Source organism: Stegostoma tigrinum, chromosome 3, assembly GCF_030684315.1.
Source record: "Stegostoma tigrinum isolate sSteTig4 chromosome 3, sSteTig4.hap1, whole genome shotgun sequence".
NCBI classification, from domain to species: Eukaryota; Metazoa; Chordata; class Chondrichthyes; order Orectolobiformes; family Stegostomatidae; genus Stegostoma; species Stegostoma tigrinum.
In genome coordinates, this window is record NC_081356.1 from 137,545,814 (window position 1) to 137,558,873 (window position 13,060).

Sequence of the window (13,060 nt, forward strand, 5' to 3'; positions counted from 1 at the left end):
GAATGGAACGCTTTGCCTGCAACGGTAGTAGATTCGCCAACTTTAAGGCCATTTAAGTTGTCATTGGATAGGCATATGGACGTACATGGAATAGTGTAGGCTTGATGGGCTTCAGATCGGTATGACAGGTCAGCACAACATCGAGAGCCGAAGGGCCTGTACAGTGCTGTTATGTTCTATGTTCTATGAAACAAGGGAAGGATTAAAATGGTGTTGGAGGGACAGATAATCCAATTGAGCCCTGAGAATGCCTCTCCCCACCCCTGTCTCAAACAGCTTTAAGGTGGCACACAGTCTGCTCCCCCTTCAATAGAGTTATGGAAGTGGGGGCGGGGTGCAGGCTATCGGCAATTATGACTTCCATTTAATACTGCTATGACATGCTTTAGGGGTCAGGAATTGATTTTAAAAACAGTTCAAATGAAAATGATTTATGTTAACCATCCCTCCCTAGTTTTCTCAGAATTGTCTCAGACTGTGCTCAGCTTTCAGTTGCCAATTCAGCTTGATTGCTTCCTTGGCCTGGTCAGAAGCTATCGCTGATGTGCACGGGTCAGTGCCAAGCTGTACTGCCAACTACTGCATGTAAGCTCCAACACACTGGAGTAGGGTGGGAAAAAGGAAGAGCTTTCCTACCTGCATGAGGGTTGTGTAAATGTTTAGCAGTAAACCCAGGTGATCCTCCAGCCAGCCATTGCCCATAATATTCATCCTCTCCCGTTCGGCCTCTTCCTTCCTGTTGTCTGAAATGTCCCAGAGACTTTCTCGCAGATTCTAGACAGTAAATAAATGGGCTCAGTGAATTTGGAGATCAGAAGCACACAGGCAGACTTCCTCTGTAACATTTGGACTGAACAAACTCCCTCATTTCACATGGATACAGCCAGCCACTGGGGAGACTGGGGAAAGTTCTACAGTCACTGTACACACAACTCGTGGGCAGACAGCGAGCATTACCCTGGTTATTACCCTGGTTACCCTGAATTGGTTAGAAACAGGCCCAGACGGAGCTCAAACTCACAGTGACTGCGGCGGGGGGGGAGGGTGAGCACACACTCACACTGACCATGGGGACGGGGAGCTCACACTCACACTGATTGCTGGGAGTGGGAGCTCACACTCACACTGACCACGGGGAGGAGGAGCTCACACTCACACTGACCACGGGGAGGAGGAGCTCACACTCACACTGACCACGGGGAGTGGGAGCTCACACTCACACTGACCACGGGGAGGAGGAGCTCACACTCACACTGACCACGGGGAGGAGGAGCTCACACTCACACTGATTGCGGGGATGGGGAGCTCACACTCACACTGATTGCGGGGATGGGGAGCTCACACTCACACTGACCACGGGGAGGAGGAGCTCACACTCACACTGACCACGGGGAGGAGGAGCTCACACTCACACTGACCACGGGGAGTGGGAGCTCACACTCACACTGACCACGGGGAGGAGGAGCTCACACTCACACTGACCACGGGGAGGAGGAGCTCACACTCACACTGATTGCGGGGATGGGGAGCTCACACTCACACTGATTGCGGGGATGGGGAGCTCACACTCACACTGACCACGGGGAGGAGGAGCTCACACTCACACTGGCCACGGAGGTGAGTGTGGTCTGGAAAGACTCACACAGAAGTCTCGAGTTTAAGGTCCTCACACTGAGAGCTGTGTCTGACAAGGAATATAAAAACTAGGAACAGATGTAGGCCATTTCACCCATCAAGCCTGTTCCACCATTCAGTAAATTACATCACTGAATATGGCCTTTCACCTAAGCCATCGAAATCCATTTGGAAATCGCCTACTTCTTTATTGCCTCTTCCTTTCCCACCTATTTCTGTGTCATCTTCAGATTTGATTATAATACAGCCTATTCCTGCTATTAATACAGATTGCAAAGAGTTGGGAGCTGAGCCTGAATCCTCTGACACACAATAAGTTGCATCTCGTCAATGATAAAATGACCATGGCACCAACTTTGGTGCCATCTACAAGCTTACTAACCATGCCTCTTTTAATGTTAACAGCAGACCTCAGCACCAATCCTTGCAGCACACTGCTGGTCACAGGCCTCCTGTCTGTACACCAACCCTCCACCGTCTTCCTCTGTCTCCTCCTGTCGAGCCAATTCTGTATCCAGTTGGCAGGTCCTCCCTGGATCCCATGTGGTCTAACTTTACTAACTAGTCAACCAAATGGAACCATGTCAAAGGCCTTGCTAAAGTCCACAGACTCAAAGCTCAGACAACACCACGTTATAGTTTAACAGGTTCATTGGAAGACACAAGCATTTGGAATGCTGCTCCATTGTCAGGTGACTTTACCTGACGAAGCAGCAGGGTACTGAAAGCTTACCATTTCAAATAAAGCTGTTGGACTATAACCTATTGTCATGTAACTTCTGACTTGGTCCACCCCGCTCCAACACTGGCACCTCCACATCAGAGTCCATGTAGACAACGTCTTCTACTCTGACCTCATCTATCTTCTTGGACATATCCTCAAGAAGCTAAATCAAGTTTGAGAGATATGAGTTTCCACATGCAAAGCTAATGCTGACTGTCCCTAATCAGCCCGTGCCTCTCCAAATACATGTAATCCTTTCTCTCAGAGTCTCCTCCAACAACTTATCCATCACTGATGTCAGACTCCCCAGTCTGCAGTACCATGCTTCTCCTTACAGCCTTTCTTAAATAAAGACACATTAGCCACTCTCCCATCTTCCGGCACCTCACCCATGGCTGTAGATGATACAAATATCACTGCTAGGGGCCTCGTTATTTCTTCCCTAACTTCCCACAACATCCTGGGGTGCACCTGATCAGGTCCCAGAGATTTATCCACCTGTATGCTTTCTAAGGCCTCCAGCATCTAATCTTCTATAATGAGGTTTTTTTCAAAACATCAATATTTATTTCCCTGAACTCCTTAGTTTCTATGCCTTTCTCCACAGTAAATACTTAGGCTAAGTATTTATTTAATATCTCTCCCATCTCTTGTGGTTCCACATGTAGACAACCTTATCAATCTTTAAGGGGCCCTATTCTCTCCTTAACTGCTCTTAATGTACCTGTAGAATCTCTTTGTATTCTCTTTAACCATATCTGGCAAGGTTACCTGAAATCCCCTTTCCATCCTACTGAGTTCCTAAGTTATGCCCCTTCTCTCTTCATACTCTTGCAGGGATTCATGTGATCCCAGCTGCCTATATCTGACATATGCCTCCCTCTTTCTTAACGATTGCGACAATATCTTGAGACATACATTATTCTCTGCCTGTACCAGCCTTGCCCTTCACACAAATGCAAACAGACTGCCTCTGAACTATCATTATCATACTTTAGAAAGCCCCCCATTTTTATACACTAAACTTTTCAACTTATTTCTTTATTTTTCTATTTCTGTAACGAAGATTTTGTACCTAGGTACACTGTACCTAACAGGCACCACCTGTGGCAACATTGAACATTTTTCACCATACTCTTATACCTCCAACTTCAGTACACGTGACAACAACACCTAAATCTAAATCTACTTATTCCATTACCTGTGAACAGCTTCGCACAAATCAACTTTTGAAAGTTCCTGTCTAATACTCTCAAAATTGGCCTTGCTCTAATTAAGAACTTTAACTTTTATTCATGGCCTATGCTTTTCCATAACTGTTTTAAAATTAATAGGATAATGATCATTGGCCCCAAAGCGCTCCCTCTGACTCTTCAGTCATTTGACCTGCTTCATTTCCCAAAAGATATGGTCCTTCTCCAGGAGATATATCTATAGTTTCTTAGACACTCTTAGCAAGCTCTTAGCACTATGGCAGTCCCAGTCTATGTTTGGAAAATTAAGGTATTATTACAAGCCTATTATTTTTACATACACCTGAGATTTTATCTACATATTTGCTCCTCAGTTTCTCACTGAATACTGGGCGTTTATAGCACAATCCCATCAAGGTGATCACCTCCTTATTTCTCAGTTCCTCCCATTTAGCTTCACTGGACAATCCCTCAGGAATATTGTCTCTAAGTAATGCTCTCCCTAATCACAAATGGCACTTCCCCTCTTCTCTTATCTCTGCCTCTATCCTTTCTATGTCATCTACACCCTGGATCATTGATCTGCCAGTCCTGTCTGTCCCTCTGACATGTTTCTGTGATAGCTATGATATCCCAGTCTCCAAAGCCCTGGCGGAGAGGAGTCGTTGCACAAAACTGGGTATGGGTGGGGGGGGAGGTGGGAAGGTGAGAGACAGGGGGCTTAGCGGAGTCTCATACAGAGAGCTGGTGAGAGGTGGTCATGTAAGGAGCCTTGAAGGCTGTCATCATCCCAAGCTCCTGACAGGGTGAGCTGTCACTTACATAAAGCCTCAGGAGCAGTTCTGCCTTCACATCCTCATCATGTCGGAGATCCTCAGCAATGGAATTATAATCATTCTGCCACTGCGTGACAAACTCCTGTTTATGGTCAGGGCGAGACTCCAAATACTCCTGAAAATCTACCCTGCACAGAAAAGAACCACAGCCATCATCAACTGACTGTCCAGTAAGGCACAGCGCAACCCGGCTCGGAGACTACAGGGCTCCCGTATCGGAGACCACTGGGCTCCCGGCTGCTCCATGGGGATCAGACACAACATTTAAAAGTGGACATTCACTTCATGTTGCTCGTCCAACCTTTATTACGCAGTTGTGAGATGGGTATCACTAGCTACGCCAACATATTAATCCATCCCACAATGTCCTTGAGAAGGTGGTTAGAGTGGAGAACATTGAATAGTGAAGGAACAGGCCGTTTGGCCCACCATGTCTGTGTTGACCATATTGCCCTACTAATCACATCTGCCTGTGTGTGGTTCACATCTCAGTTCCCTGCCTATTCCTGGATCTGTTTAAATGCCTCTTAAACGTTGGTTATTCTATGAATGTGTGAGAGATAGGAGAGGCGGAGCTGGTGGTTGGGAGTGGGAACCCAGATAGTGAGAGATTGAGACTGAGAGAGTGAGAGAAAGAGCAGTGGGGATTTTGATTGCATGGAGGGTTGAGGGCGCTCATTGGCTGGAGGGTTGAGGGCGCTCATTGGCTGGATACTTGCCTTCATTAGTTGAGATTTGGAGTTTAAGACCAGGAAAGATTTGCTGAACTGCATAAAATGTTGGTTCAACCACACCATATGGTGGGCTGTTCTGGAATCCACATTATAGGAGATGTGATAGCACTGGAGAAGGTGCAGGGGGAGACTGACCAGGGTGTGATAGCACTGGAGAAGGTGCAGGGGGAGACTGACCAGGGTGTGATAGCACTGGAGAGGGTACAGGGGGGAGACTGACCAGGATGTGATAGCACTGGACAGGGTGCGGGGGGGGGGGGGGGGGAGACTGACCAGGATGTGATAGCACTGGAGAGGGTGCAGGGGGAGACTGACCAGGATGTGATAGCACTGGAGAAGGTGCGGGGGGAGACTGACCAGCATGTGATAGCACTGGAGAGGGTACGGGGAGGAGACTGACCAGGATGTGCTAGCACTGGAGAGGGTACGGGGGTAGACTGACCAGGATGTGATAGCACTGGAGAGGGTACGGCGGGGGAGACTGACCAGGATGTGATAGCACCTGAGCGGTTACCGGGGGAGACTGACCAAGATGTGATAGCACTGGAGAGGGTGCAGGGAGAGACTGACCAGGATGTGATAGCACTGGAGAGGGTACTGGGGGAGACTGACCAGGATGTGATAGCACTGGAGAGGGTGCGGGGGGGAGACTGACCAGGATGTGATAGCACTGGAGAGGGTACGGCGGGGGGGAGACTGACCAAGATGTGATAGCACTGGCGAGGGTACGGGGGAGGGGGGAGACTGACCAGGATGTGATAGCACTGGAGAGGGTGCAGGGGGAGACTGACCAGGATGTAATAGCACTGGAGAGGGTGCAGGGGGAGACTGACCAGGATGTGACAGCATTGGAGAGGGTATGGGGGGAGACTGATCAGGATGTGATACCACTGGAGAGGGTACAGGGGGAGACTGACCAGGATGTGATAGCACTGGAGAGGGTACGGGGTGGGGAGACTGACCAGGATGTGATAGCACCTGAGCGGGTACGGGGGTTTGGGAGACTGACCAGGATGTGATAGCACTGAGGAGGGTACGGGGTGGGGAGACTGACCAGGATGTGATAGCACTGGAGAGGGTGCAGGGGGAGACTGACCAGGATGTAATAGCACTGGAGAGGGTGCAGGGGGAGACTGACCAGGATGTGACAGCATTGGAGAGGGTATGGGGGGAGACTGATCAGGATGTGATACCACTGGAGAGGGTACAGGGGGAGACTGACCAGGATGTGATAGCACTGGAGAGGGTACGGGGTGGGGAGACTGACCAGGATGTGATAGCACCTGAGCGGGTACGGGGGTTTGGGAGACTGACCAGGATGTGATAGCACTGGAGAGGGTACGGGGGGGGAGACTGACCAGGATGTGATAGCACTCGACAGGGTACAGAGGGAGATTTACCAGGATGTTGCCTGGAGGTGTTTCCCTCAGCAGGGGAGACTGAGATATGTAAGATTATGAGGAGTATAGAGAGGAAGAATTGTTTCCCCTTGATGGAGGGATCGATGACAAGGGGGTAGGATGTAGATTTAAGGTAATGCATAATGTTGAGATGTTGCTGTTGGACTGGGGTGGACAAGGTAAAAGTTATACAATACCAGGTTATAGTCCAACAGGTTTATTTGAAATCACTAGCTAGCGAGTTTTGAGAAGATTTGTAGCTCAGGTTGAGGTTCTGGATGTGAGATTGCTCGCTGAGCTGGAAGGTTAGTTTTCAGACATTTCGTCACCATTCCAGGTAACATCATCAGTGAGCCTCCGGTGAAGCGCTGGTGTTATGTCCCACTTTCAATTTATCTGGTTAGGTTTCCTTGGGTTGGTGATGTCATTTCCTGCATTGGTGATGTCATTTCCTGTTCTTTTTCTCAGGGGATGGTAGATGGGCTCCAAATCAATGTGTTTGTTGATGGAATTCCGGTTGGAATGCCATGCTTCTAGGAATTCTCGTGCGTGTCTCTGTTTGGCATTTCCGAAATGACTGCCAGACTACCCAGACCTCTTGGCATCAGGGTAGCCCACAAACCCACCAACACACTAAAACAGCAGCTAATGAACTAAAAAGACCCTACACAGACGACAAGCAAAACGAACGTCATCTACAAAATACCTTGCAAGAACTGTGACAAACACTACATTGGACAAACTGGCAGAAAGCTAGCCACCAGGATACATGAACATCAACTAGCCACAAAACGACATGACCCACTATCACTAGTATCCTTACATACAGATGAGGAAGGACACCACTTTGATTGGGACAACACATCCATCCTAGGACAAGCCAAACAGAGACACGCACGAGAATTCCTAGAAGTATGGCATTCTAACCGGAACTCCATCAACAAACACATTGATTTGGAGCCCATCTACCATCCCCTGAGAAAAAGAACAGGAAATGACATCACCAACGCAGGAAATGACATCACCAACCCAAGGAAACCTAAACAGATAAATAGAAAGCAGGACATAACACCAGCGCTTCGTCGGAGGCTCACTGATGATGTTACCTAGAATGGTGACGAAACGTCTGAAAACTAACCTTCCAGCTCAGCGAGCAAACTCACATCCAGAATCACTAGCTTTCTGTGCTCTGCTCCTTCCTCAGGTGTAGTATGGAAGAGGAGGGATACTTATACAGAATTTATACACAGAAAGGTAACAACCCTTTAAATGTTTCACTGACTGCCTCCTGTTGAATCTTTAATCAGTTCAAAAGGAGATGCAGGTTTCTATTGAGTAATTTCTTTGATTTCTTTCAAGTCATCCTCCTGAGATAATTAAAGGTTTTGTCAATGTGTAGAGGAGGTGACATCTCAGGTCAGGCAATGCATTTTTTTTTAACATGTTTTACATAGATTCCCTACAGTGTGGAAACAGGCCCTTTGGCCCAACAAGACCACACCGAACCTTGAAGTATCCCACCCCAATCCATCCCCTTGTAACCCACCTAAGCTCGACATCCCTAAACACCATGGGCAATTTAACATGCCCAATCCACCTATCCTGCACATCTTTGGGCTGTGGGAGGATACTGGGGCACCCGGAGGAAGACACGGTGGAGAATGTACAAAAACACACACACACACACACACACACACACACAGACACAGACACAGACACACACACACTCTCACACACACACACAGACACACACACACACACACTCGTGGGTGGAATTGAACCCAAGTCCCTCGCACTATGAGGGAGCAGTGCTAACTAATGAGCCACTGTGCTGCCCCTATTTAAAATCTGTCTGTTTTAACCTGGAGCCAGGCTGGTTTTATCATTTTTGAACAAAATAGAATGTATCTGCAAATAACACAAACACCTTGGATGAAATAATTCACCCAATAGATTACTACGGGTGCCACGGGCTAGTGAGGCTAGGAATAGAGAGTGAGTGCAGCTAAACATATGGCGACAGAACTGCTGTAGAAGGGAGAGCATCAGATTTGTGGATCATTGGGATATCTTCTGCGGAAGATGGGACCTGTAAAGGAAGGGAAGGTTGCACCTGAACTGGAGGGGCACCAATATCCTGGGTGGGAGGTTTGCGAGAGCTCTTTGGGAGGGTTCAAACTAGTTTGGCAGGGGGATGGGAACCGGAGCTACAGATTAGAGGATGGGGTAGCCAGTGTACAGACAGACAGAGCAAGCAGAGAGTCTGAGGAAGGATAAACAGTTGATAGGGCAAAGTGGCAGTCAATGCGATGGGTTGAGGTGTGTTCACTTCAATACAAGAAGTGTTACGCATAAAGGGTGACCAACTTAGAATATGGATCAGTACTTGGAACTCCGATGTTATGGCTATTACGCAGACTCGGATAACACAGGGACAGGAGTGGTTGCTGGATATTCTGGGGTATAAATTTTTCAAAGGAAATAGAGACGGAGGTAAAAGCGTGGGGGCGGGCCATTGCTAATCAGGGATGGATTCACAGCTTCAGAAAGGGAGAGTGGAGGAGGCTTCCTCCACTGAGTCAGTATGGGTGGGAGTCAGAAACAGGAAAGGAGCAGTCACTTTATTGGGAGTTTTCTACAGCCACGCCCCCAATAGCAACAGAGACACTGAGGAACAGATTGGGAGACAGACTGTAGAAAGGTGCAGAAGTAATAGGGTTGTTGCCATGGGAGACTTCAACTTCCCTAATATAGACTGGAACCTGCTAAGTGCAAAAGGTTTGGATGGTGCAGATTTTGTCAGGTGTGTCCGGGAAGGATTTCTGACTCAGTATGTAGACGGACTGACCAGAGGGGAGGCCGTATTGGATTTGGTGCTTGGCAATGAACCAGGCCAGGTGTCATATCTCTTGGTGGGAGAGCATTTCGGTGATAGTGATCACAACTCCCTGACCTTTACTGTAGTCATGGAGAGGAATAAGAGCAGACGGTATTGGAAAGTATTTAATTTGGGGAGGGGGAATTACAGTGCTATTTAGGCAAGAACTACGGAGCACCAATTGAGATCAGATGTTCTCAGGGAAACACAGGATAGAAATGTGGAGTTGTTTAGGGAGCAGTTGCTACAGATACTGGATCGGTTTGTCCCACTGAGGCAAGGAAAGGATGGTACAGTGGAGGTACCTTGGATGACAAGACATGTGGAACACCTAGTCCAGAGGAAGAAGGAAGCTTACTTAGGGATGAGGAAGCAAGGATCAGACTGGGCTCTAGAGGTCTACAAGGTAGCCAGGAAAGAACTAAGAATGGACTTAGGAGAGCTAGCTTTCCCCGGATCCCATGCCTCCTTACTTTCTGAATGAGCCTACCATGGGGAACCTTATCGAATGCCTTGTTAAAATCCATATACAACACATCCACTGCTCCAGCTTCATTAATGCATTTTGTCACATCCTCGAAGAATTCAATACGGTTTGTGAGGCATGACCTGCCCCTCACAAAGCCATGCTGACTGTTTCTAATCAAACTGTGCTTTTCCAAATAATCATAAATTCTGTCTCTCAGCTTCCTCTTCAATAATTTACCCACCGCAGAAATAAGACTGACTGGTTTATAATTCCCAGGATTATCCCTATTCTCTTTCTTGAACAAGGGAATGACATTTGCCACCCTCCAATCTTCTGGTACTACTCCAGTGGACAATGAGGACACAAAGATCATTGCCAAAGGGGCAGCAATCTCTTCCCTTGCTTCTTGTAAGAACATTAGGTATATCCTGCCTGGCCCAGGGAATTTATCTATCCTGAGATGCTGCTTGGCCTGCTGTGTTCATCCAGCCTCACATTTTATTATCTTGGAATCTCCAGCATCTGCAGTTTCCATTATCTCTGATACTATTTATCTATCCTCATGTTTTTCAAAATCTCTAGCACATCATCCTTCCTACCATCAACCTGTTCGAGCATATCAGCCTGTTTCATGCTGTCCTCACAAAAGCCAAGGGCCCTCTCACTGGTGAATGCTGAAGCAACCATACTTGGAATATTGTGTTCCGTTCTGGTCACCTCATTATCAGAAAGATGTGGAAGCTTTAGAGAGGGTGCAGAGGAGATTTACCAGGATGCTGCCTGGACTGGAGCGCAGGTTTTATGAGGAGATGCTGGGGGAGTGAGGGCATTGTTCATTGTAGTAAAGAAGGATGAGAGGGGACTTGATAGAGGTTAACAAGATGATGAGAGACATAGATAGAGTGGATGGTCAGAGACTTTTTTCCAGGGCGGAAATGGCTATTATGAGGGGGCATAATTTTGAGGTGATTGGAGGAAGTTATAGGGGAGATGTCAGAGGGAGGTTCTTTACACAAAGTGGTGGGGTGTGTGGAATGTGCTGCCGGCAGTGGTAGTGGAGTCAGATACTTTAATTTTAAATAAGGCCTCACAGCACAAATGCATTGCTTGACCTGAGATGTCACCTCTTCTATACACTGACAAAACCTTTAACTGTCTAAGGGCAATGGCTTGAAACAAAGTCTGGGACTTGCATTTTAATCAATAGAAACCTGCTTCTCCTTTCTAGGTGACCAAAGATTCAACAGCAGTTGGTCAGCAAGCCCCTTTTAGTGTTGTTACCTTTCTGCGTATAAATTCTGTGTCAGTATGCCTCATCTTTCATACAACACCTGAGGAAGGACTAAAGCTCCTAAAGCCTGTGTTTTCAAATAAACCTGCTGGACTATAACCTGGTGACATGTGATTTTTGACCTTTAAGTTAAGGGGCAGAGGGATACAAAATAATTGGGTAGTTGTTTTTCACTGGCACAGACTCAATGATGATGCAAGAGTGGGTCACATTGTGGACAGTGCGGAGGGCTGTTCTAGGTTACAAAGGGGCATTGATAGAATGCAGAGCTGGGCTGAGAAGTGGCAGATGGAAAGTAACCAACAACAAATTTGAAAGCAGAATACAGGGTTAACGGAAAGTTTCTTGGCAGTGTGGAGGAGCAGAGGGATCTTGGGTTTCATGTTCACAGTTCCCTGAAAGCTGCCACCCGTGGTTAATGATGATGCAAATATATCAGCCAGGCCCCCCGCAGTTTCTTCTCTAGCCTCTTACAGGGTTCTTGGATATATCTGGTCAGGACTAGGAGATTTATCCACCTTCATACATTCTAATACTTCCTCTACTGTGATATAGACTGTCTACAAGATATCGCCACTAACTTCCCCAAGTTCGCAAGTCTTCATGTCTTTCTCCATGGTAAACAGAGGAGAAATATTCATTGAGGACCTCACCCATCCCCTGTGGTTCCACACACACATGTCCACTTTGGTCCTTGAGGGGGTCCTAGTTATTCTTTTTCCTTTAATACACTTAAAGCATCTCTTTGGATTCTAACATCCAACCCTAATCTTCTCAGCCACAGCTATCTCGTGCCCCCTTTTCGCCCTCCTGATTTCCTCCTTCAGGAAATTCCTGTATCTCTGATATACCTCCAGGGATTCCCTTGATCCCAGCTGCCTGTAAATAAACCATGTCTCCTTCTTTTTTTCTGGTCAAAGCCTCAATATCTGTGTCATCCAGGGTTCCCTACTCCTGCCAACCTTACCCTTCACCCTCACATGAACATAGACCTTGAACTCTAGCTATTGCACATTTAAAGGCCTCCCACTTGCCAGAGGTCTCTTTGCCTGCAAACAGACTCCTCCAGTCAAACCCTGCAAGCTCCTGTCTTATTCCAGCAAAGTTCACCTTGCCCCAATTTAGAACTTGACCATGTGGACCAGTTTTGTCCCTCTCCATAACTATTTTAGAACTAATTGAACCAAGGTCACTGGTCCCAAAGGATTCCCCCACTATCACCTCCAGCACCTGTCCTGCCCCACTTCCCAACAGTAAGTCGGGTTTTGCCCCTGACCCTCTATGTACTGCGTGAGGAAAGTTCCCTGAACACACTTAATAAATTCCACCCCATCTAAGCCCTTAACACAATGGCAGAGCCAGTCTATGTTAGGAAAATTAAAACAACCCACTATGACAACCCTATTTCTCCTGCAAGTCTCCCCAGTCTCCCTGCATATTTGTTCCTCTGATTCCCATTGGCTATTTGGGGGTCTATAGTACAAACCCAATAACATCACTATCCCCTTCTTATTTCTTAGTCTCACCCACAAAGCCTCACTGCATGATCCCTCAGTTATTTCATCTCTGACTCATGCTGTGATACTCCTCTTAACCTAAAATGTGACTCCTCCTTCCCTCTTTCCTCCACCTCTGTCCCACCTAAAGTACCTGTACCCAGGTACATTAAGCTGCCAGTCCTGTCCCTCCCTTAGCCATGTCTCTGTAATGGCTATAATATCCCAGCCCTATGTACCTATCCACGCCCTGAGTTCATCGACCTTACCCGTCAGCCCTCTTGCACTGAAATATAAGCAATTTAATCCAAACGCATTCCTCACTCCCTGTCCTGTTCCAGCCTGACCAGACTCTTCAACTTGCTATTTCTGATTCCTGTATCTCCTTCCAGCCTCGCATTTGC

The 13,060-nt window shown here is 47.3% G+C and overlaps 1 protein-coding gene across 5 annotated transcripts in view; it reads right to left on the reverse strand.

Annotated features, from left to right (window-relative positions):
- spef2 (sperm flagellar 2) overlaps positions 1-13,060 on the reverse strand; it is a 239,677-nt gene that overhangs the window by 70,623 nt on the left and 155,994 nt on the right. For all 5 annotated transcript variants that reach the window (XM_059644984.1, XM_059644985.1, XM_059644986.1 and 2 more), the window contains exons 22-23: positions 4,375-4,516; positions 637-774 (exon numbers count right to left, since the gene is read on the reverse strand). In XM_059644984.1, coding sequence (XP_059500967.1) covers positions 637-774; positions 4,375-4,516 — 280 coding nt within the window. The remainder of the gene's footprint in view (positions 1-636; positions 775-4,374; positions 4,517-13,060) is intronic.